Source organism: Thamnophis sirtalis, unplaced genomic scaffold (assembly GCF_051295495.1).
Source record: "Thamnophis sirtalis isolate CommonGarterSnake01/CBP01778 unplaced genomic scaffold, rThaSir2_p1.2 scaffold_7, whole genome shotgun sequence".
NCBI classification, from domain to species: Eukaryota; Metazoa; Chordata; class Lepidosauria; order Squamata; family Natricidae; genus Thamnophis; species Thamnophis sirtalis.
The window spans coordinates 56,840,404-56,867,367 of NW_028261387.1; the positions used below are offsets into that span (position 1 = coordinate 56,840,404).

Here is a 26,964-nt window from a genome sequence, read left to right on the forward strand (position 1 = left end):
CCAGAATTTAGATTTGCAATGGAGTTGGCAAAGATAATATTAAAAGGTTATATTAAATGGAATCTCCAAAACTATAGGAATTGTCAAAGGATGTAAAGCTTTTAAAAGGTACCAAAAATAACTAAAAAGAGCTCTTTGGATCTTTTGGAAATGAAAGGAAAATTAAAGAAACCGTAATTCCATTGTAAGGAAAAAATAATGGACTTCGGGGGGAAACGGTGGACAGAAGAGCCAACAAACAGATCAGTTCTTTGTAATTCCTCTCCAGACCAGTAGATGTTTGAGATCACTCATAAATGGCCCAGATAGTTGTTCCCTGTGAGGACATTACACAACAACAATCTCCAGCAAGTTTAAAATTCTGGGAAATGAGGGAATAGTCACCTTGCTCAAATTGGGGCTGATGCCTTTAAAAAGATACTCAGTTCCCTGCTTCCTTTTCTAATCACCTTGGAAAATTGCTTACGAACTGCTTGGAATTGGCAAGTTTTATAACACTGGATGACTTTCCTTCAAATGTCTGGGGGAAAAAACTAAATACAAGTGTGGGGTTTTGGGAATAAGCAGTAAAAGAATAACTGAAACTTTTTTTGAAAGTTACAAACAGACAAGTGTTAAAATTACATTTAAAAATTGAACATTAGAGAGAACTAAAACAAACTAGATTACAGTTAAAGGGGAATTCAATGTTGAATTCAATTTAAAAATATAGAATGAAGCTAAATACTTTAACATTCAACATATGGAAGGATCTCTTCAACAATAGCCTCAGAAGTTAATTTTAAGGGTGTCTGCCTCTATAGATACACCGTGTTTAAAATATGTTATGGAAGAGGAACTAGTTTTACCTGACAGGATTGAGATTGATTTGAAAAAGGATTTAAAAATGACAAGTTATAACAATGACATGGAAAAAGATACTACACTGGATGTACCAGATAATGTCTTGATAATTAAAAGAGATATACAAATAACAAATCAAGAGTGACCTAGATAACTTTTCTATATTGGATTTACAAAAGAAATGTGTTAAAGTTTTCAAGAACTTTGTGACAAGGGACAAAGATAAAATTAAAAGAAACCAAGTTATCGGTTTCAAACTTAGGTTTGAAGGAACTAAAGACCAAGATTGTTAAAAGTAAAAGGAAGAAATATATTTGGTTTATTTGATCAAGATTAAAATACAGAAGGAGGAAGAAGACTCAGAAACCATAGACTTGTCAGCTTGACATATTAGGCAAAGCCTCTGACAGAAATATGTCGGACTGTGAACATTTAGGTGAAAAAAAGAACCAGCATAGATTTGTTGCAAGCAAATTGTACCAAACTAGCTAATCTCCTTCTTTGAAAGAATAACTAGTAGATCAAAGTGGATAAAAAAAATAAGTAAATGAAAGAAAATAACATAGACATACCTGAACCTCAGCAAAACATTCAACAACATTCTCTTTCATACAAGAGATTCTCTTTCATACAAAGGTAAAATATAGACTACATGATAATATAATTAGATAAAAGCTCAGCTGACTGACTGTACTCATTAATGGCTTGACGTCAGGTTAAAGGGGAAGCTTGTGTTCTATGACTTTGTGGTCTAGGTTATATATTGTACAACATATCTAATATTACATGAGCGCATACAGGAAAAACCTAAAACTGTGAGGCTTGTCTAATAATTTAGATCAGTGGTTCCCAAACTTTTTCAGTCCACCACCCCCTTGGTGCTACAAACTGATCCTCAGTGCCCCCCACCCAGTGGTGGAATTTAATTTTTTTTTTACTATTGGTTTTGTGGGCGTGGCTTTGTGGGTGTGGATGTGGGGATCATGTGACTGGGTGGTTTGCACGATGGAAGGAAGATAGCAACAGTAAAATTCAAAACTGTAACAATTAATTGCACATTTATTCAAAATCCAATTAACATTTAGTTAATGTTAATTCAACAAAATTTGTTGAACATGATCCAGTGATACCAGGTTTTTAAAGTCTGATAGTCATTTATCAAGAACCTTAGTAACTAGTAACTTAGTAAACAGTAAAATTTAGTAACTACTTCACTGTTCAGTAAATTCTTAATATGATGGATGGGCTTGATGAAGCAATACCAGCCCCCTTTGCATGCTCGCCTTCCCTCAAAACCTGCTCCACCTCACCTTTGGCCTGCTCTGTGCTTAATGAAATTGGTAGGGCCTGGGCCAAAGCAGCCGGGGGGACGCTGCAGGCTTGACATGCGATGGGTGGGTGAGAGAGAAACAGAGACTCTAACGGCGGGATGGGTGATGCCCTCCTTCTGCGTTGCCGACTGGCAAGGGCTGCTGCTCCAGCGCAGACCGGCAGAGAAAGAGAGGCAGCCCATCCTCTGACTCCCCTTGCAAAAAGACTCAGCAGCCGTCCAGGACCCTCCTCTCTGTCTCTCTGTCTGTCTGTCTGTCTCTCTCTCTCTCCCTCCCTCCCTCCTGGGCTTAGGAACCCACCTCTCTGCTCTCCCACTTACGGGCCGCAAAGCTGTTGCTCGGGCTTTGGTGCCTCAACTCGCCGAAGGAAGTTCGGCTCCTACGGCGACCCTGGATCGCTTTTTTCAATCCGGGTTTTTAAAAAGTAAATAAATCAGGGAGGAGGGGCACAAAATGGAATAGCCAGGCAAAGCCCTTGCTTTGTGAATAAGGATTTCAAGAGGAGCTCCCAAGCAGGGAGAAGGAGCCTTGGGAAAGAAATGAGTTTGCTTCCCTGCTTTGCTTTTAAATGCACCCATAGGTGTGCGTTTCTCCATTTTCTTCCCTATCGTTGGTATGAGGCTCTCGCTGGAGGCTGGATGGCCTTTCTGGGGCTTGTTATTTATACACAACACACTATATCCCCTTCTATGGCCCTGTCATTCCAAGTAGAGTCTTGCACCCTATGGCAGAGGAGTGCTGGAGGCCACCTCCAGCATTCCTCTGCCACCTTCCTTGCCTCTTAGCGCCCACCTAAGTCATCCCACTGCCCCCCACGGGCGGTACCGTCCACTTTGGGAACCACTGATTTAGATGAAAAAGGATTTTTAAAAGATCAAACTAGACAAACTTAAGCAATATGTTGACCTAAATAAGATGGAATTCAACAGAGAAAAGTACAATTTTCTGCATTTGGATAGGAACATATAAGAGATGAATGGAAGCTATGGTTTGTACCACATGTGAAATTGATCTGTGTTCAAACAAGGTCAAACATTAGCAGTATGATGCAGTATCTAAAAAGTCAAACAATATCTTGTAATACATTAACATAAGCATAGAGCCCACATCATGGACATAATTCAATTCTACCTGTCCTGGTCAGACACTATCTAGAGTATTTGGTCAAAGTCTGGCCACCACAGTGCAGAAAGGACAATAATAATTTAAATCAAATTCAAAAGAGGGCAATCAAGATAGTGAAGGATCTGGAAACAAGGCTATATGAGGAACAACATGTACAAGATCCGAGTATTTTTAGTCTTTTAAAAAATATGGCTAAAAGATGATATGATAGCACTTTCAAATAGCTGATCATACAGAGGCAGCTCTGGACTTGAGACAGCAGGATCAGAACCAACAGATTACAATTACAAAAAGGTTCAGGCTAGGAATGAGGAAGATTTCCTGATGGAACAAGCCCTCAGCTAATGGAACACATATTGAGCTGAGACAGAAGCTAATAGTCACAGGTGCTCTAGTGCAGTTCTCAACCTCTGCAATTTTAAAATGTGTAGACTTCAACTTCTAGAGTTCCAGCATCTTAAAGTTGCTATGGTGAAACTATTATAATATTCTGAGTAGGTAGTTGGATTAGGTGGCCTTTATGAGCATTTCCAATATAGTGATTCCAAGATCAAATCTAAACATTGAGTTACATATTAAAGTCTCCCCTCCCCTTCTTCAAATATATCAATGTACCAAGTTTTTCATTCATTCTGTGCAACGTAGAGCAATTTACTTTAACAACAGAATAGAAACTAAATATGAATAGAATAGAATAGAATAGAATAGGAATAGAATAAGAAAGGATAGGAAGGATAGGAAGGATAGGATAGGATAGGATAGGATAGGATAGGATAGGATAGGATAGGATAGGATAGGATAGGATAGGATAGGATAGAATGAGGGAATAAATGGGGCACCCATCAAATTTACAGATGACACCAAGCTGGAAGGAATAGCCAACACTCCAGAAGATAGGCTTAAGATACAGAAGGATCTTGACAAATTTGAACATTGGGCACTATCTAACAAAATGAAATTCAATAACCGTAAGATTCTACATTTAGGCAAGAAAAACAAAATTTACAGGTATGCGGTACCTTGCTCAATACAATAACTGTGAGAGGGATCTTGGAATTCTAGTGGACAACCATTTAAATATGAGCCAGCAATGTGCAGCAAATGCCAAAAAAGCCAACACAGTGTAGGCTGCATAAACAGAGGGAAAGAATCAAGATCACATGAAGTGTTAATATCACTTTTTAATGCTCTGGAAAGGCCACACTTGGAATACTGCATTCAGTTTTGGTTGTCATGATGTAAAAAAGATATTGAGACTCTAGAAAGAGTGCAGAGAAGAGTAACAAAGATTATTAGGGGACTAAAACATACTAAGAACAGTTGCAAGAACTGGGTATGTCTAGTTGAATGAAAAGAAGGATTAGGGGAATCCTGATAGCAGTGTTCCAGTATCTCAGGGGTTGCCACAAAGAAGAGGGAGTCAAGTTATTCTCCAAAGCACCTGAGGGTGGAACAAGAAGCAATGCCTCCAGAAGTTGTGAATGCTCCAACACTGGAAGTTTTTAAGAAGATGTTGGATAACCATTTGTCTGAAGGGGGTTGGACTAGAAGACCTCCAAGGTACCTCCCAACTCTGTTATTCTATTCTATGGAATAGAATGGAATGGAATGGAATGGAATAGAATAGTGTTCATTGTGCATGATCAATGCTAGGTATCAGAACAGTTGACTAGGGTCACTGAGAGCTGAAATTTAAGGCACATCTGCAGGGTCAAGTAGCCTATGCAATACTACATAGAATGAGATGAAAAAATAAACGATGTAGAACAGACTGAACTGGACTCAACTCAGACATTGGTGACCACTTTCTTTTTAGTTTCTGCTATCAATAGCCAAGATCAGTGATGGTGAACCTTTTGGCAACGAGTGATGAAAAGGGAGTGGGTGCACTAGTCTGGACCACAACCCAGAAGAGGAGCTGTCCAGGGGAATGCCCATGCCGGAAAATGAACTTCTGCTCTCTGGCCCGTGCATGGACAGTCTTCCAGTTACTGGCACAGGTGCATTGAAAATCACCTAGCCAGCATGCATGCTCACACCAAAAAATGGAAGACCATTTCTTCCAGTTTCCGACACTGCCACATGCACAAAGGCCAGCTGATTGTCGCTGGTTCATGCATGCCAGAAACTGGAGACGCCACGTGTGCCAGGCAACATGGCTCTACATGCCACTTTGGGCACTTGTGCCGTAGGTTCACCATCACGGCCCTAGACCTTAAAACAGGTTTTAAGCAATATACAGTATATGCCTTTTATCAGAACTATACATATAGATATAATGACCAATATAGCAAATAGAAATGCTTCAGCAACTACATTTTCTAATCTTCTTTTCCCTTAGTTGACAACAGTTCTTACTATGGGCCATTACAGCCATGGTTGTTTAGGATTTCTGATCCAACATACTGTATATCTAAGGTTTGTCAAATTGAAGAATGCTACTCTACAGTTGTTCAACAAGACAAAATAATGTAACAATACTTCTGTGCACTTAATCTATAAAAAGGATTATTCAACTAATCTAATGTATGGATTAAAAGCTTTTTCTCCTTTTTCCTTTGAAATCAAGAATTTGAAAACCAGCCAAAATTGCTTAAAGAAAGATGGGATTGAGTTTTGTCCTATTTATAGCTACATGGAAAGCATTTGTCGTTTCTGGATCACATTGGCCGTTCTTTTGGGGTGGAAGAGGAGTCTTGGTTTCCTCTTATGAATTGCTCTTTTAATCAAATAAATATATATATTTTCATGCATTTTGAGTTGACATTTCTTGGAAATTTGAGAACATTTTTGGATAAGAATCATAGGAACCAATTAATCAGCAATGGGGTACAGCTATCGAGAAAAAGAGAGGGATTTGCACAAAAGACTTTTAATCTTTGCTTTTAAAAGCAAAAACCCTGCAGAATAATACATGACATAATTTAGACACAGAATTCTGCACACAATGGTGTTGTTGTACATGCCTGCTTGCTTCTTTGCCCTTCTTTAAAAGTATTTAGCTTCCAGAGCCTAAAGTAAAGTCTCCCCTGAATTGTATTCAACACCTAATGGACCAGGACACATTGATGTATGCTTCTTGGCAGCAATAAAGATGTGGTTTGCATTCTTCTGGGAAGTCTTTCTTTAAATCTTTCCAATCTAATCTAGAATTTCCTGCTGGTCTTTGCCAAATACTAATCATGTCTGACTCTGCGTAGGTTTTTAAATATAAGTGCTGCCATCCACATATAGCAGTATTTAAGATGTATAAAAGATACCATGACATATTATTAAATTATAGGCATATCAATTATGTGGTCCTCTTTCCAGGTCCTCCTCTTATATGCATAAGGCAGTACAATGATGTAGTTCAACAATATTTTTCACTCCAGAGTATAGCAAGATATACTCTTCCCTATGTCAAAAAGTATTCAAAAAGAAGGAGGAGAAGCCAATGTCGCGACGAGATAGTTGTATGGTCTCAATGCTCCGAGACCACAGCCAATACTTTTGCCACTGGGTGGTCCCAATAGACCTAAACTGTCCCGAAGAGACGGTGAACAGGACGATATCTTGGGGATATCGCAAAATCCTTGAAAGAAGCAAGAGAAGATCTTCAAGCCAGTGACAAAAATTCCAGCCACAAGGCTGACAAAGTCGGGGCAGCCCAAAATGGAAGGATATGAAAAGAGAAAGTGTTTTTGGCTGGTAAGGATTTTTTATTGTTTTAAAAAATAGTCTGCCTATAAAAACTCAAAAATCAATTTAAATTACAGAATAGAAGAACTAAGCAGCAGAATTTAATTTGGAATGGTTTTGGACAGTGGTTATCTTACTTTTTAAATGTTATTTACATGGATCGAATCTATGCAAGCCTTTTGAAATGGATCGACTAAGTTTTCTTCTTCTCTCTTTGTGACTCTCTGTAATTTACAGATTAAAGTTTTCCTCTTTATTCCTGTGGCTATTTATAAAAAGAAACTCTTTAAGAGTGTTTACGCTCTTAAAGTAGTAGAATACTCTTTGAATATTCAAAATGGAACATTTCTTCTTTTCTTTTCTTTCAGGGATTGCTGATTTGGCACCCCAAGGCTTTGTTTTGGCTACACACTGATAAGAACGCACAGATGTCCCTTTGAAATTTAACCAGAGAGGAGAAATCTTTTAACCTAGGGTTGCTGTGTTGCTCAGAATGACACAATACCCAGAAAAAATAGAGGTTTTGACTTTGCAAGATATACTTTCAGAACTACATAAATTATTAAATAAAGAAGAGAAACAATTGGAATACTTAGAGCACATAACAAGAAAATATGATGAAAAAATTGAAAATGTTCATCAAATGCAAAACGGGGTGATTGAAACTCAAAACACCGAAGTGGAAAATGAATATAAAGACACCAAACCTGCTGATATCTATGGTAATTGGTTTGTTCCTGAAAATGGAAAGAATTGAATACAGAAAGAGGAATTAAATGGAGAGGAAATCTACTTTAAGGGCCAAGATATAGAAGAAGATAAAATTAAAGAGCCTATGGATTTAAAGAAAGAAATGCCACTAGCAAAAGTTTTGATAACACTGCTGACAATCAAAGAAAAACTGAATAAGGAAACAGAAAGAGGGCATCAAGATTATATGAGAGATCTTATAAGCAAGGAGTTGCTAAGAGAAATCCATACAAAGCTGATCAAGAAGATGACTAGAGGATTGATACCACAAATGGCAGAAGGTATGAGATTGTTTTGTTATTGGAAAGATACAGGTTGAAAGATGGAAGAATATAACTTAAAACTAGTTAAACTTAGTGAAATTTATTGATAATAGATATAACTTAAATAACTAACTGATAATGTTACTAATGTATACAATGTGTAGTGTTATGATGAATATAATTGGATATGAATATTGAATGGTACTCATGAAAGGAGGATTAGAAATCCTTTTGGATTATATACAAAGGTTAGTAAAAAAAGAACTAAATTAGATATAGTTAAGTTTTGTTTATTAGGGGGAAAATGTTATGATACAGGATATGGTCAAATAAAGGAGGGATAATGATGACAACCTATATATGTATGGGTACAATATAAGGAAACTGGATGAAAATTGCAAACAGTGATCTCGGAAGGAGGATTAAAAAATTTGTTACTACATATTATGGATGTTTATCTAGAATGGGACATAAGGATTCAGTGCTATTGGAGGATTTTAGAAATATTAAATGAAATGCCAGTATGTGGTTATGTATTAAATATGGGTATATTTTATGATGAATTACATTCAAACAATTATAGTCAAATAAAAATTGGAGGTTTAAGGGCAACATGTATAAATATCTGAGTTAAAATGCTATGGCAGAAGATACAAGATTATTTTGTTATTGGAAAGATACAGGTTGATAAATGGAAGAATATAACTTAAAACTAGCTAAACAGTGAAATTTAGTAATAATAGATATAACTTAAACAAATAATTGATAATGATAATAATGTATACAGTGTGTAGTGTTATGATAAGCCATAATTGGATATGAATATTGAATGGTACCCATGAAAGGAAGATTAGAAATCCTTTTGGATTATATATAAAAGTTAATAAAAAAAGAATTAAGTTAGATACAGGTAAGCTTTGATTATTAGGGGTAAAATTTTATGATACAGGATATAGTCAAATAAAGGAGGGATAATAATGACAACCTATATATATGTATGGGTACAATATAAGGAAACGGGATGAAAATTGCAAACAGTGATCTCGGAAGGAGGATTTAAAAAGTTTGTTACTAAATATTATGGATGTTTAGCTAGAACAGGACATAAGGATTTAGTGTCATTGGAGGATTTTAGAAATATTAAATGAAATGCCAGCATGTGGTTATGTATTAAATATGGGTATATTTTATGATGAAGGACGTTCAAACCATTATAGTCAAATAAAAATGGAGGTGCAAGGGTAACATGTATAAATATTTGAGTTAAAATACTTGAGTTAATATGAATTATGTCTCTTGTGGAAGAGATGCACAAAAACCTTTTGTAATCAACTGATACACTTTCTACAGTATGTAAGGAAGGAAGATTTTACGTGTTGTTTTTCTTTTGGTAAAAAAAAATTAAGAGGGAAAAAAAGTATTCAAAAAGAAGGCTAGTTTACTAGGGTTGTTTCTCATACATATTTTTTTCCTTTTCTGGGGCAGTTTGTGTTTAAAAGAAGTTGGACATTTGAAAGAGTTGTCTTCTCATATATTGTTCTTGTGATTCAGCCATCTTATATTGCTGCTTTCACATTGAGTTACATCACAATAGAGTACTTAAGTGTAATAATTACCAATTATTCAACAACTGCAGTTTAAAAATCAGGTTTTAGAATTATCTGTGTTAAGTCTAGGCACAGTAGAGGTTTTGAACCTTCAATACCTATACCAAGAATGATATTACAAATCAGCACATAGACACACGATACTGGACAGATGGGATGAAGGCAACAATTCAGTGGTGTCAAACTCGATTTCATTGAGGGCCACATCAGGGTTGTGTTTGACCTCGGGGAGATGGGAGGGCATGGCTGGGGTGGGGGTGGCCAGGATGGGCATGGCCAGCTCAACAACACTCGTGTTGGGGGCACCTGTAGTGGCCCAGGTGGGGCTGGGGGAATCCTCCTGCAGTCCTCTGCCAGGGAAAACAAAGCTCCATTTTTACTGGCAGAGGCACCACAAGCTGGTCTTTTGCTATTTCTAGGGCAATCTTGTGGGCCAAGTCTAAGCATCCCACGGGCTGGATCCAGGCCACAAGCCTTGAGTTTGACACCTCTGCAATAACTGAAAGGAACAAATTAGAGGAGCTGGAAAATATGAGTGAAGAAAATAAAAACTATGCATTTCCAACCGTTCATGGCTTCTGACTAAAACCTTTGCTTTATTAAAGCAAAATTGGAAAAGTTTAAATTCAATCAATAAACATGATATGGCCATTACACAGAGCAATTATTATAAGTTCTGTATACAGATTTCAGCATGTGAAGCAATAGAAACTGGATTAAAAAATCAAATCCCTGAAATACCCATCTTTGAAAATATAGACAAGATTAGAGAAATCTAAAGCAATACTGATAACCAGAACTGAAATAAATACTGAATGCAATCCTCATGTTAACATCTATAATCCCCTTCATTAATATTAGACTATAGTTCTTGTAAAACCTATAATACAAATTGTTTTTACATTAAAAGAAGATTTCTATTATTACATTGAAATCAATATCTAATTGTACATTTACATTTACTAATCCATAGCTCTGTCCTTTAAATAAAAAAGGAGAAAAACTTCCTCAAGAGAGTAAAGGAAGTACAACAGACAATATGCAAAACAAATCAGCGTCAACTTTTCAGCCAAGTACAGACACAACCAAATTAGGAAAACTTAGATGGAATTCCCACCTCTTCCATCACAACTGCTCTGATATCATTTCTATGACTGATCTCCAAAAAAACTACAACATAGATCTTAGCAACAGAACTTGTTTTCCCTTTAGGGTACTGGCTTTACAGAAGTACTGAAAGTTATCCAGGTAGACTTTCAAAGCCAGGTAGACTTTCAAATACAACACAATTATCCAGGTAGACTTTCAAATACAACACAATGGATTGGCCAAATTATAATGTCATACACTAAGATTTCCAATTCTTGGTACTCAGGCTCAAAATTCTATTCTAGTACTATTTTTACACTTTATTATGAAAACACTGATATTTACAAATAGTGGAGCAAAAAGATATCAATAGGTTTACTATTGCTCTTCTCATTGATCAAGGCACAATGCTTGAAGCAGCAGGTATAAAATTCAGCAAGGATACAACTGTGAGATGACAATCATAACCTTGTTCACAAGGACAGCACAAACAACAAACCCACAAGCCTTTGTTGATATAAGTTATCTATAAATTCATCTGTAATAGTAATCCACACCTCTATGCATTACTTACATACAAACATACATGGTGTATAATGCTGTATTTTAAGTGCTACATAAATGTTGATATCAGATTTTAATTTCAGATATCCAAACTAGTAAAACAATACCAAGCAGAGTGATGCTGTTCTAGAAAGATGCTCAAAATATAAAAGGTCACAGCTTTTGTATTGCTTTGTAGGAAATGTTTCAAAGATCTGATCTCATTTTTAAAACTGGTTTGTGCACTTATGGCATTGTCATCATCATGCCTTTACTCAACCTGCATTTCATACTAAAGTTTGCTTAAATATAATTGTACATCAACTTGGTTGAGATTGGGATTCTTCTAGGCCTCAATTTTAATGAATATCATGGATTAGTCTTCCCAAGTATATGGCTTACAATTTGTCATAATACCACATGTATTCCTTCTCTGGAGGGTATTAGGCTGAATAAATCGACCCTAGTCATTTCATTTCAATATGATCAAATAGCTAAAATGTTTAATCCACTGCTAAATCATCAAATGTGCATAATTTGAAAATTGAGAAATGTTTTCCATTTCAATCTATGATTTGGAAAGCAATGCTGGGAAAAGGGGTAGTTGTGCAAATCCAATCAGTGTAGCAAATACCCCAGGTAAACAGTGCTGGGCTGTAAATCCGGGTGACATCTGACTGGGGGGTAAGGAAACAGCTTCTCCTACAATGCAATTATCCTGAATTTGAAGGCCAAGGAACGTCTTCTCTACAGCCTTGCCCTCTCAACCGAATTTGAACTTCTAAGGAAACGTGCTAGGATCAATGTCGGGCCACAGTTGTACCTGTTCTCCGCTACTTTGAAAAATTGGAGGATGTTTACATGCAGAAGTAAATAATCGTCAAGTGCCGAACAAGCTTGCATTGAACTCCGGGCACGAAGTCGCTGAAATTGCCCTCGGGCAGAGGCCTCTTTTAGGAAAAAGGCTCTTCTCGGGTTTTCCCACGGACCCAAAAGGCAGAGGGGTAAGGTAGGAAGCCTTTTGTAGCAGGATCCCAAGGGGAGACGCGACGTCAGCCTCCCTTCAGAAAAGGAGAGGACGAGGACAGAGAGGAACTACTCAAGCGCAAAACGAACGAGAGAGAAAACGAGCGAGGCACTTAGCTGGGAAGTGAAAAGTTGGGAAAAACAACTGTCCGGCGAGGGGGAGAAGAAGCGTTAAGGCGAGCACACGTGGGCGAGAAAGGGGCGCGAGTGAAAAACACGCGGGGAGAAAAGGCTCCTATAAGCCCGAAGTCCCGGCAATTCAGGAGCGGAAGTGTTCTTTGGATTGCAGAGAGGAACTTACAGCGACCCGAACTTCCCCGACCGGGTTCCACTCGTTCCCGCAAAACTTACCGCTCTTCCACTAGAGTCCCACCCTAGCTGTGTAATACAGCTCGCTCACCTGGCCCAGGTACTGCGGCTACCGGATCCGCCCCTTCAGGTCGCGTAGGGAAGAGTGGGAGGGGCGAGCTTCCAAGAGGTGTGGACGGGAAAAGGGAGTAAATGGCGAAGTGCGGGGGAGAATTAAATGAAACGGAAGCGCACGGTTCGGTAGCAGAATGGCTTGCCTGTTAGGAATAACATTTATACAATAAGAATTCCTTTGGGCGCCCTTAAGAGTTTTCGTCTTGCCTCTTCATTTAGCTCAATAAATCATCGCTCCCTTTCTTTCCTTCTCTCTTGTGGATTTATCACTGAGAAAACTTGAACCAAATTCAGTCATATGGAGGGACTCCAGGACACCCTGAATTAGAAGTATGGCATTGGAAGATATCTCAAGGGCCCCAAATTGGGAAGGCTTCTTAGATTGTTTGAAACTACTGTTCCTTTAAAAAAACAAAAACAAAACCTCTCCAGGCATTTTCCATGGGAACAAGCTAGTGTAACTGGTCTAACCTGTATGCTACCCCTCACCCCCACCCTAATGCCAAGATGTTTCATACGATTTTGCCTTCTACACACTATTTGAGTCAACTAATGCTACTACTTTTACTTGGCATTGCTTTAATCTATTTCAGTTTCCTGGAAAGTAAATGTTGTATGAATATTGGAAGCAGATGCTTACAAAAATAATTTTCCTGCACTGGTCATATGGCAGTACTCAAGATGTCAGGTATTTCCAGGTGACAGTTAATATATTTAGGCAGGATACACTGCTCCTGAATATAGAAGTTTCATTCACAAGACTTTAACTGTATAAAATGTTTCATATACATCAATAAATGCTATATCTCCTTCTTACAGCTCTTTTGAAAGTCACTTTTAAAGATGTTACATTATATGCAGTTCCTGGAAATTTCATGTATATATCCTTGTCACTTCTTTAGGTAGTTCCTATCCCTGTATCTTTTGACAGCAAATTCTAAAAAATGTACCTAAACTTGATTTTAATGCATCAGCTTGAATTCTAGTATCAATCTATTATTGGATTATATTGTTATTAGACCAATTGATCACATATTTAACTAAATATATATAAATTAAAATAATGAATAAAAGAACAAACACAAATATGTTTCCCATCCTCACCAAAAGATTTTAAAAAGTTTTATAAAAAAAAGGATCATCTTAAAATCAAGCATGGGAACCAAAATACTATAGAAAGGTAAGAGTTTTTTTTTCTAAAGTGTGTCTTACTAGTGAAGAATTTTTATATAGTGAAAGCATTTTGTAATACAGGTAACAAAAATATCTGTAATAATTTCTATAAGTCTTTTTCTGAATAAAAGCTTTTTTTAGGAAAGATGCTTAACCTTTTAATTGTCTACCTTTTGTCTTTTTCTATACCAGTTTTAGCCGTTTGATAATAACTTTTCAAAAATGACATATGATATTCCAAATTGTCTAGACTGTTTAAAAAATTATTTAATGGTTCATTATCTTCTCTAGGTTTCACCATTCTAAATAATTGATGGCCATTATGTGATATATCAGCTTGGCTTCCCCTCTGCATATCCTTTATGACATATTGTTGATGAATATGTGCAGTAAATTGATCTGTGGCTGGTTCCCTTTTATTAGGAGAATTATCTTTGTTCTTGATGGGGCTCCAAAATCTATTGTATTGACTTTTTCAGGATTTATGAAAATTAATCTCTTATGATTTTACCTAGGTCTGGGTCTTAGCAATAAATCTATTTCTGGAAACTCAAACCCCTAGTTCTAAAGCTAGCAACACAAAGAATCAAAGTTTCTTTTATTCCAGATACAAAATGCCCCAGGAATAAAGAAAGTCAGCTACTATACAATGATGGTTTCTATATGTGGAAGCCAATGGTTTAAATACCTTTTTCTCATTCTGCCATATGAGTGGTAATATCCTCTTTGTCAAGACTTTGTTCCCTGTGAATGTAGAGAAACTCATGCCCTATTTAATGTTCTTATCTAATTACAGACTCTCTGCTTCTGTCATTGCCGGCTTCAACTCTCTCATCATCTCAAACTGGGAAAGTGAGTTGGGTGCTATTCAAAACCTGTATGCAGTAAAGCAATTGTGAAAAGTTCAAGTCTTAGCAAAATAAATGTAATGATACTGTTCTTCCCCAATACAGTTTTTTCATTGGATGTGTAGTTTTTAGAGGGATTTACACAAATCAAAGCAAAATGACAAAAGCAGTATTGTGCCATCTTACTCAAACTTTGCCCCTTAGATATATGTGGGAAGAGTCAAAAGAGAAAACAATACATATTGTTTTCGTTTGACTCCTCCTGGCAGTACCGTACCTCTCTTACTTTTAAACTTTCCTTCTGTTTTCTTTTTCTTATGGCATTTTATATCATTTTGGTCATTTCTGTATGTTCATAGATTTGAGTTAGGGTGAGAAAGAGCACAGACAAATAAGGTAACCAGTCAGTTTACTAGCAATATGGTTGATCGAAATTCTTTTTTCCAGCTCTCTTCTTAAGGGTTTGAAGCTACACGGGCTTCTCCTTTTACACTTATTTACTATAGCCTCTAAGAATACCTCAAATTTAATTGTAAACTGGTGAAATATCTTCTGAGTCTGACTGGAAATACAGAGCTCATTTTGAGTTCTTCCCTAGAGAAACCAATCCAGCCAGTACCAGCCTGTTTAGCACTGATCCTCTTCAGTGGGTCACCCACCACTGTGGCTACTTCAGTAGGCAATTGCTACTGGATATCTTAGAGGTCTTGCCACAGGGGTCCCTTGGTAGGCCACACACCTCCCATACAGTAGCTTTGTGATTGACTTACCTACATACTAAAATTTTTCCCTAGTGTCTCCTATTGAACGGCTTCTGGCTAACCGCATTGTCCATTTTTTAAAAAAAATTATTATGTTTCATTTATAAGATAAAATGTGGAAGAAACAAAACTTAGAAAAAGAAATGCATACATTTTTGACAATACCAACAATACAGCAGCTTATAAAATTTTTATTTCAAACTATAATTCAATGTGAATTAGTCCACTGGTCGACCATTATAACCAAAATTCATTGCCCATTGGTCTTTAATATGTTCATTTTTCAAATTCAGTTTTAGCGACAAATCTTAGCAAAAATATGTTCTTCGTTAGCACACAATGCAATTTCAAATTCATTTGATTATACTCAAAACTGTGGCTTTTCTTAGCTAACAGTAAGTTAAACCTTTTAATTGTAAAAATGTGAACCACAACACATATTCCCTTCCAACTTTAATTCTTCTTTCAACTTCAAGAAACTTAAGAAAGCCCTATTTTATATTTAATCCAAAGTCTTAGAATGGCATGGCTAAAAAAAAGATTTTTAAAAACTGCATTTACTTTAGCTTTATCATATCACAAATATGCATGCCACTCAAATCATGGCCCTCCAAATCTGTTAGTCTCTTATTCTCCAAAGTATTCTATTCTTTCATCCAAACCATGCAGAAAACATCAAAATATAATTTTAAATCTGGTAACTCCTTCTCTCTTTAGCATCCTGCAAAAATTTCTACTTACCTCTCATTTTTTCCCCTTGCCATATCTTTTTGCCATTGCTTAAATGGAATATCTGTCATCTGTATTGGTAACATCTGGAATAAAAACAACATTTTAGGTGAAGCATTCATCTAAATTATAAGTATACAACTTTCAAAACATATTTGGTATGATTCCTCACTTTCATTGTCTCCTAAGCTAAAGATCTGATGACTCAGTAATGACACTTGGTTTCGAGAGAGCAAATTATACACTGTAATTTTATACCTATAAATCAGAACAAAGAGAAGGTTCCCCTTCTATCCATATAGAACAGTGATTTTCATTAAGATGTGTAGACTGGTAAACATGCTTGTTGAGGAATTCTGGGAGTTGAAGTCCACATATCTTAAAAACACCAATATAGAATGTAATCTATCAGGTATTTTTAATGTTTCTAATTTTGGGAAGTTTCTGTGGCAATGTTTTGAAGTGTTATGATGCCTTGGTAAGACCAGGCTTGGAATACTGCATCCAGTTTTGGCTGCCACAATATAAAAAAGATGTTGAGACTCTAGAAACAATGCAGATAAGAGCAACAAAGATGATTAGGGGACTGGAGGGTAAAACATATGAAGAACGGAGGCAGGAAATGACTATGTCTAGTTTCATGAAAAGGACTAGTAGTGACATGATAGCAGCGTCCCAATATCTAGGGGCTGCTACAAAGAAGAGCGGGTCAACATGTTTTCCAAAGCACCTGAAGGCAAGACAAGAAATAATGGATGGAAACTAATCAAGGAGAGAACCAACCTAGAACCAATGAGAATTTTTCTAACAATTAGAACAATTAAGCAGTAGAACAACTTGCCTTCAGAAGTTGTAAATGCTCTAACACTGGAAGTTTTTAAGAAGAGGTTGGATAACCATTTGTTTGAAATAGTACCTAGTTTCCTGCTTGAGCAGGGGGTTGGACTAGAAGATATCCAAGGTACCTTCCACCTCTGTTATTTTGTTATTCTATTCATCTTCATAATTTCTTAATAAGTAATAAAGGGGAAATGTGTTTTATTTGGCTTTTTCTAGATTTTTAAACAAAGGTTCCTATCATACTGCTATTGTTTTATCACTGAAAGGCATATACTTCAGAGTTGAATTATGAAATAATGAATTTAAGTCTTATTAAGCTACCAATGCAAAATTAAGTACACAGACTTCCAGAAGATTTTAAAGCATGAATTTTGTTTTCATTTGTAGGCTCTTCTTCATAGCTGATTTCTATAGTGCCATAATACAAGACTAATAAATAACGATCTCCTTATTTCTAATGATCCAATTTAAGGAAAACAGTTGGTGGATTCTCTTGGCCAGTATAATGAGGTCATGCAGAAAAAAGTGGTTCATCACATGTCTCATGTCAAGCAAGGAACAGCTAGTGTTTAGCCAGAAATACTAATTCCCTTATACCTTGAGCTTTTGTATGTTTTTTTGAATTAAAATAGTACTGTATACCAGTGCTGAATATATTTTCTAGGGCAAATCTTAACACAAAATTGACTATATTAATGACACTTTTGTAACTGAAGGAACTTATAAGTGATCATTAAACAGTAGCATAATGGAATTTTGCACCCTCTGTATTAGATTCTTAAGTTGTAGTAGATGCTATTATGCCAAATGGGAAATCTAAGTGAGAACTTTTCCCTCTTCCTTTACTTTTTTTATAGCCAACAAAGATCTGATCCCATCCTGTTGCTGGCATTTTCTGAATTTCTTTCTTTCTTTAAAATAGCCAACATGTGAGAACATGCTTTATAAATAGTCTAAAAGAAAAGGAGTAATCAGTGTTGTTAAATCATCCCAGAATTCTTAGCAGGGAAAATCTTTGTGGTCATGTTTGCTAATAGTACATATTAGGATAGTATGTATTAAAAGTATGTCTTGCCTAGGATAGCTGATGACTGGATATTGTTCCCCAATATAATTTTTGCTATTGTTTCCTTACCCTGTATGAACATTTAACATGCTATAATGGGTTAGTTTAATAAATCTATGCAATAAAAGTAAATGATAATGTGATTTCTTTGATTTTTTGTCAAGGAAAAACTATGTACAATGTTGATCAGTGGAAATTACTTACTTACTTACTTACTTACTTTTCATCCTGCCAAGAGGCAACTGTAGGTGGCTTACAATCAAGATTTCCACTAAAATTAGTGGGATTTCTTTTGTTCGTGTTTTAAACAGAAGCTGATGTCCACCTATTAGTAATAAGTGGCTTACTTGTATTGGTAAAAAATTTAATTAGATGATTCCAGAGTTCCACTTACGACTCTATACCTAGAATAGCATTGGCATAGACACTGTTGTTCTGTTGTGTTGTTGTTTTTAAGAATACTCACATTCAAGCAAGCATCTCTGAAATGATAAAGAGACCTTTGGTTGTTATGATTCCAAAATGCCATAAAAGTAAAATAATAGATATCCCCTGTTATCTCTGTAAAGAATCCTTAATTGTAATTAGGATCATGATGGTGTTATTTCAGAGTAAATTTAGAGAAGCTATTTTGTCTTCCTGAGAACTAATCATTAACATCCAAGCTTACATAGCAGTGATGCAACACTACATGTTGAGCATGTGGAATCTTGTTTCACATAGTTGATTTTGAAACAGCATGTTTGAGAATATCTTGCACTGCAAGAACAAATAATTCAATATCAGATCAAGTAAAACTAGACTGTTCCCTCAAAACTCTAATAATGATATAAAACGTAATCATTTAATCAGACTCCTGCAGGAAGACTCTGAGACCTGGAAAACTTTAAAACAATTGAAAAAGAGTCTGACAGAAAACAAGTAGCTGATGACATCACTGATGACACAGGCATGAACTTGCAAGAAAGAAATGGTTACTGACAAATAGTTCTGGTGATTGATGCCTATCAGTTTAAGGAGAGCCAAATGCCATTGAATGACTGAAGCACAGCAAGAAATGCCTTGTTCTCTGTTTCTGTTGCTTCTCAATATCCCATGCTAGGGATTCATAATATAAAATCACAAAATCGCAATCTACTAAGCATGGACAAATATGGGCAGATTAAAAGAGTTTAAATGGCCTTAAGTACTAATGAGCTTCTGTTATAATCATCCTAATAAAGTATCAGTCACAGCAGTGAATGCAGACTTATTTTTCTGCTTCAGTTGGTTTTCTACTGCAATATAATTTGTTTCTGTGGTGAATAATTATTTGAGAAAACAGGGCAGCCAGTTGATACTCAGGTAGTCAGATGGTATAGTAACTTGTGGTTTGACTTCTTATCTTCCATTATGGTCACATTTGGATCAAAAGGTTAGTTAATATGATTCTTGAATAAGTGCTATGTATTCATATATTCTTATTGGCCAGAAAAAATGTTTGAGATCTGACAAGATAACATCAAGAGTTGAGTGGTTTGAAAGGGGATAAAAGATGACTAATATAATGATCCAACTGTATTTTTAGCAAATGATAGTGGCTAATCAATAAAGTATTCTAATCTGCCTCACAAATAGTCTTTATTGTATCTGCATAACCTCTCCTTTTCCCCACTTTATTCCAGTTTACCTACTGTATTAGAAACTCATGGTGAACTGTAAATCACAAGAATGTATACTTTTTCATAACATTTGTTAGTCTGAAATGATACTGCCAGACTCCTTTTGATGTCTATCCACTGATGATTTAATAAAAGTCTCCTCCTATGATGGTTATCCTCTGGAAACCAATAAGAAGAAAACAATGACTATCTTTGTCCCTTTGTACCACTAATATTGTATTCAGTCTACAATCTATCTTGAGACTGTAATAAAATAAGATTCATTTATTTAGCATATAACAATACTATATTGGCCAGGAGACTATAATGTTAATACAAAATAGTTGTTTGTTTGGTTGCTGCTGATTGCTAGTCCTTTTAGATCACATTTGGGCACTATGCAGAGTGCATCCCAGGGGGAGAATTAGTTCCACATTCAGAAAACCTGACAGCATTCTGCCGTGTCATCTAGGGCTTTTCCCACCACCAATGTCACCTCACATTTGGACATTGTATTCAGGCAGGTCCAGAACTGGTTGAATTCGTACTGCTGCTTGAAGCACTGTTTTGCGCTATGTAAGAGGTAGTTATTTATCCACTTGCATGTAACATGTTTTCAAACTGTGAGATTGGCAGAAGCTGAGCCAAGTGATGGAAGCTCACTCATCGTATGGTGTTCAGACATGAACCACTGGTGTTCAGACCTTCTCTAGCATCATTAAACCACTGAATCACTGTGCCTCAAGAATAAGAAATCTTGTAGCTTAAAACATCTAGCCTAATTTAGGGAGTTTCTTCATATCTTTGGGTAAAACATAGCTGAGGAATAGCTGAGGAGAATTTGAAATTTTTACACTTATGAACCATTTTTTATTGATTCTAACAAACTTAATCCATTGTGATTTTTAGATATAAGTAAAAAGAAAAATGAATTCTGATACTGTGTTTCCCCAAAAATATGACATGTCCTGATAATAACGCCATGCTACATTTTTTGAGTGGACAAAAATCCTCCCCTGAGAATAAACCCCCTGGACAACCCCTCCTCCATCCAGGCATAGTGCCGCTCACCAACCTAGCAGTATCCCGAAGGAGCCAAGCCATTGGAACGAGGTGGGGGCCAAAGGCTTGCGTTGCTTGGTGCCTTCGGGATACTGCTAGGTTGGTGAGCGGCACTGTGCCCAGCTAAAGAGGGGGATTGCTGGGCAGCTGCTCTCTTGCAAGCAGGCTCCCAAAGAGCTTCAGGGTCAAACAGCTGTGTTGTGCTGTCATAGCAGCACTACACAGCAGCCATGAGGTGATTACGCTCACGAGCAGCTGCCCGGCAACCCCCCTTTCCAGCTGGGCATAGCACCATTCACTGACCTAGGGGTATCGCCAAGCCATGTGAGCGCCTCTTTGCCACCCTCTAGCTCCCGCAGTTTGGTGCCTTCGGAATGCCCCTAGGTCAGTGAATGGGGTTCTGCATGGCTCGAGAGGGGGCTTGTGCGAGGGGCTTTGCCACTTCCCGCTTGCGTGACTCCCAGGCTCATGATGCCTTTGCCTAACTCTCCCTGCAGAGCCAGGGCATCTTCGCTGCTGCCGCCGCATGGCTTTTTCTGCGGCTTCCAAAAGCACAGAGGTAAGATGCTGAGTCTTCCGGCAGTTGCCACTCTGGGAATACCCTGTATGGTTAGATGAACTATTGATTTAAGTTAACCATCTAATATTTGAGCAGGCTCTTCAGTTAATTATCATATTATGTGGGGGTCCATTTTGCTTGAAATAAACATTCCAACCCCTTTAATCCATTTCAGTCCTGCTATTATTGTAACAGAGATTATAGTTTCCGCTAATCACTTTGCTAATCTTCTTGGAATTGGATGTATCTCTTTATTAAGAGGGTTCAGGCTTATTTAAAGTGACAAGTTATTTATTTCTTTTTAACAAGGGAGCAAAAGTTTGCTCTGATGTAGCAAGGGAATGACTGAATGACAAGTGAATTTGATAAGCTACTAATTTAATAGTGAAATTTGATAATTTAAGAAAAACTTTTATTTGTAAAAGAAAAGTTTGCTAAGGAGTTTAGTATAACAGGCCAACTTCCATTTTGGGAGGAATGCAAGTCAATATATTGTGTTTATTGTTAAACATTCATATCTTGATATTAGGCTGAATTATGAAGTATAATTATCTAGATTCATGAAACCTATTGGAAAATGACTATGGATGGTGTACAACAATCCAGTAAAAACAGTAAATGAATAAGACAGTCATTGGTTAAAACCATTAAATCATGGCTACAATAGATAGGTTTAAATGATATGTTAAACCCAACACAAGTTAGGCATACTTTGTTTTAGCAACAAGCTTTATGTCAGATTATGGAATATAAAGAAAATCAACAAAATGATTTATATTTAACCTCATCTCCATTTCTGAATAATTCACGTAATTTGAAATAACAAACAAAGTTGTTATTTTATAGATTGGTTGCTCTCTTGGGAGTGATAAGTTCATAATTGATTAGAATTAGGTCAACAAAATGAGGTTATAAATAACTGTTAATCTAGTAGCATTAATAAGTTCAACTAAAGGATTGTGCTGAGATATTGGGAGGACTCTGTAATACGTATGTGAGGATCTTTGAAATGACCTTAGATATTTTTATCTTGTAGTTCAGGGAAGGTGCATGAGGGTGAAACAGTGAGGAAAATTCCTCAACAAGATTGAATAGAGGCTGCAAGTAAAAAGGAACATGAGGAGAGGAAGTGCAGCTTTCATGGACAATAGTCACTAAAAAAAAAGATAAAAGAAATTAAATTTCTAAGAAGAAGAAATAAAGGTTTGCAAGAAGAAAACTGAGAAGAAAAAAATAGCAAGCATTTCTTCTCCATTTTTCAAAGCAACATGGGGCAACACCTCACAAATGAGGAAGGAGAACCAATTGAAATTGATGTGGCCGAATTGCAGGAGTGGTATAAGAAGTTTGTAATGGAATGCCCAAGTGGGACACTCTTCAAGCATGAATTCAGACGATTCTTTGGGGTTCAGAATAATGAAGAAGCATCGGACTATGTGGAAAGCATGTTCAAAGCTTTCGATAAGAATGGGGTAAGCATGTTACAACTGATACTAAAAGTTGAAAGCTCACATTCTCCTGGTTTCTAAATGTGGAGTTTCCCTTTTGGCTAAATATTTTTTGTTCATGTTACAATTAGATAGAATTTACCTAGAAGCAAGTCCCACAGAGCACAACAAAATAAATTTCTGAATAAACTTGCAGAAAATGGTGTTATGTTTCAGATAATAAATATGATAAATATGCCAGGAAGTCGGGAGGTCCAGAATGGTGTACAGGAAGAGAACTAATCCGTTAAAAGTTGTATTTAATTGACAGATTCTTATTATTCTTTGATAGAATATTGACTCTATCATCATCGTCTGAATAGAATTATTCAAGACCCTAAGATATTACTTTTAAAATAAATAGTTATTTGATCAAAATTCTCCCAATACTTTGACAGTTGTGTCCCATTGCATTCATTATTTCCAAAAATTGGGGGAAATCTGATGAATTATACTGTGGCATATGATGATATTTCCAGGAGGGGAAAAAGTAGGGGTGTTAGAATTTCAGAGATTAATGCCATTGTTACAATTTATTTTGGTAAAGAGGCAAATGTAGGTATCATACTGACATTTCTGTAAAGTGGGAAATGGTTTTGTTTTATTTTTTAATGCAGTGACAATATCAAATGCATGAAGTACCTGTTATGTCTGATATGAAAAAAGGTATTTAACTCTGGTCAATACATATTGTTCTTTTAGTGGCTTTGGATCGAATAACCTATTTTGCTCCAAAAAAAGCAAAGTTAAGTTTACAAGTAATTTTGTCACTAAACATCTTATTTAAATACAATGCAAATGCCAAAGGCATTGTAATCAACCTCTGCTCATTCATTTTATAACATTATGGTAATGTCACAATACTTTATATTATTCATGCACCCATTCTAGTCAGAAAAATGTAATAAAATGTAGTGTACTAAACCTGGCATTTGAATGTGGTTCAATCTTTTGTAAGAAACATGTGTCGCAATATTAGGATGCAGCATTAAGCTCATGCAAAAACATTTTTAAAAATCAGCCTATTTAGTTGCAGTGCATTACAAATAAACATGCTCAGCTACATAGGTTCATGTATCAGCCAAAAAAAGTGACAAGGATCACACAGTTCTAAGATATCCACATAAACACATGACATGGACTAGGAATGCTTCTACATGAGGAAACTCAAAGACATTTAGATTCCAGTCATCATATTCAGATTTATGTTTTACTTTTCTCTGGAAACATCCATGTTTTTGTAATTTAGCTTATAATAAATAAAAAAAGTTCATAAACTATTACAGGAGGTATATAGTTAGGAAAGAAAGTTTTTGATTACCAAGGTGATGTTCTCATTTGTAGGGGATACCTTTTTTGACAATATAATTTTAATGTAAAATAGTGCAAAACTAATTGAGGATGTCTATTTTGTAACATGTTTGTCTTGTATAATAGTTGTAACATTCACAGATTTTATCTGGGGAGAAAGAATGAAAAAAGTAGTGGAAAAGTACTGTAAAATATAAATAGTTGGAAATAAAGATTATCTGAATGTTGTCTTGAAATCTCCATGCCAGGGGAGGAGGAATTGCACAATAAGAATCTGGTCTGAAACAACTGTGCTGTTGAGTTTTGCATGCTTTAGCAATGAGCCCACGTACTCTTGATGTTTCTTGACTAGAGGTAAAGGCATGTCATTTCTAGTGTGACACAGGTTCTGCTTTCCTTTATGGAGAAGGTGTTGAATCCATCCATCCATTCATTCATTCGGGTTATATGCTGCCTGAGCTGATCAAAATAATATAACAGTTCAACAATTCTGTGAGGTGATTGGGCTGGAAAAGACTAGCCCAAATTTACCAATTAGCTTTCATTTCAAAAGCTTGTAAATAATAGTTTATGCTATATGACTACTATATACTCAATTAACTTTGGCTTATTTAATTTACCATGTCTAATCAAACTATAGCTTAAGTGATGTGTGAATTCCATCTTTAATAAGAACACGAGTCATTTTTAATGGGCAAATAGCAGTTGCAGAAATGCCTGTGGAGATTCTCATTCATGGTTGTCCCAAATGGCAACTGGACTTTCTTGGTTTGTTTTTTTCTTTGAAAATGTTTTGATTCTCATCTACACATTTTTTTCTCAAAAACAACAACAACAAGTAAGTCTAGTTGCTTTTTGGAAAACCTCCTTTGGAACAGTTGCAGAAATCCTAATTTGGATCAAAATTTCTGCAATGGGATATGTTAACCATTTTCCCTTGATTTGTTCTAATCAGACATACAAATGCTTTGTCTTGGAAAAGAAGAGTTTTAAATAGAAAAGCTTTTCTACTGGAAAAATGTTGCATTGAGAAAAGGTAATAACAACCTATATCTGCCAACCGCAAATTCAAAGAGCCGAGGTGGCGCAGTGGTTAGGGTGCAGTACTGCAGGCCACTTCAGCTGACTGTTATCAGTGGTTCTAATCTCACCGGCTCAAGGTTGACTCAGCCTTCCATCCTTCCGAGGTGGGTGAAATGAGGACCCAGACTGTGGGGGTGATATGCTGACTCTGTAAACCGCTTAGAGAGGGCTGAAAGCCCTATGAAGCGGTATATAAATCTAACTGCTATTGCTATTGCTAAATTCCTTCTTGGCCCTCAAGATGTCATCATTGTCATCTTGATGGTAAGTCAAACTGCTATAGTCCTTTTGTATATTTTTTCCAACTGTTCTTGATCTTCTTCTGGTCATTTAGTATATTCCCGTTGCAGTTCTTTAACAGTTCCTTGCCCTGCTGCAAACCTGGACCATATCATTTTCACTATGGCAAACATGACCTTAGTATCTTAGCTTCTTCCAGATACTGTTTTACTGTTGACACTGTTTTTTCCCCACTGCCTATTTTTGTCTTTCCCAGCTTCAAATTGGAAAATCGCATTCAGCTTTTTAACTTCATTCTTTATTACCTTTAGCTTTGGCTGCCCTTCTCGTATTGCATTATATATATTGTATTAGTCCTCCTGGACCCACAGCTGACTTTAGAACATCATTTGTCGGCTGTGACCAGGGGGGCATTTGCTCAGGTTCGCCTGGTGCAACAATTGCGTCCCTACCTGAACCAGGAGGCTCTTGCAACAGTCACTCACGCCCTTGTGACCTCAAGACTGGACTACTGCAATGCGCTCTATATGAGGCAGCCCTTGAAGAGCATTCGGAGACTCCAGCTTGTCCAGAATGCAGCCGCGCGAGCGATTGTGGGTGCACCTCGGTACACCCACGTTACACCTATCCTCCGCGAGCTGCACTGGCTGCCTATTGGTCTCCGGATACGCTTCAAGATGCTAGTCGTCACTTATAAAGCCCTTCATGGTATTGGACCTGGGTACTTGAGAGACCGCCTGCTGCCAATTACCTCCCAAAGACCTATTAGATCCCACAGACTAGGCCTCCTCCGAATTCCATCCGCCGGCCAATGCCGTTTGTTGACCACCCGGAGGAGGGCCTTCTCTGTGGCTGCTCCAGCCCTCTGGAACGATCTCCCCATGGAGATTCGGACCCTCTCCACCCTTCAGGCTTTCCGCAAAGCCGTCAAAACCTGGCTGTTCTAACAGGCCTGGGGCTGATGAGTTCCCATCCCCACTCAAATCGTGTGGCTGTTGGCTGTTTTTAAATTGTTTTGGTATTTTGTCTCTTTGTTTTTATTGTTTTTTGTCTGTATTATTCCCTTCCCCTTCGGTTTGTTAGCCGCCCTGAGTCCCTCCGGGAATAGGGTGGCATACAAGTGCAATAAACCTTTAAATCTTTAAACCATTTTAATATTAATGCAATATAGTATAGGTGGACCCAGTCTGTGGTTCTCTAACTAAGCATGCACCAGATGTCTATGGAGATTCTCAGTCATCCAGATCATCTAGTTTAATGGTGTCATCACACAGCCACTTGTTTGTTCTCTTTGGGTTTTGGCGTGACTCATCCTTTCCAGCAATTTCCATGATGTTACCTTGGATCTCTCACCACTGTTCATTTGGGGTTTTCCCCTTCCAATTTCAGTGGCTCAAATCTATTCTTAACTTCTATGGCATACATAGGTGAGATGTTGTGACATTGAATTTGAGGAGATATTACCTTTTTTCACTTTGTACAAT

The 26,964-nt window shown here is 36.9% G+C and overlaps 2 protein-coding genes across 3 annotated transcripts in view; one reads left to right on the forward strand and one right to left on the reverse strand.

The window, feature by feature from the left end:
• Positions 1-12,697, reverse strand: part of IRF6 (interferon regulatory factor 6) — a 27,964-nt gene extending 15,267 nt beyond the window's left edge. The window contains exon 1 of one of the 2 annotated variants that reach the window (XM_087720129.1): positions 12,610-12,697. The gene's annotated coding sequence lies outside the window, so the exon portion shown is untranslated. Of the gene's footprint in view, positions 1-12,559 lie in introns of both variants that reach the window. The other variant, XM_087720130.1, reaches the window with a different exon arrangement.
• GUCA1B (guanylate cyclase activator 1B) overlaps positions 12,086-26,964 on the forward strand; it is a 19,410-nt gene continuing 4,531 nt past the window's right edge. The window contains exons 1-3 of the mRNA XM_087720132.1: positions 12,086-12,667; positions 14,651-14,706; positions 22,396-22,831. Coding sequence (XP_087576258.1) covers positions 22,628-22,831 — 204 coding nt within the window. The 5' untranslated portion in view covers positions 12,086-12,667; positions 14,651-14,706; positions 22,396-22,627. The remainder of the gene's footprint in view (positions 12,668-14,650; positions 14,707-22,395; positions 22,832-26,964) is intronic.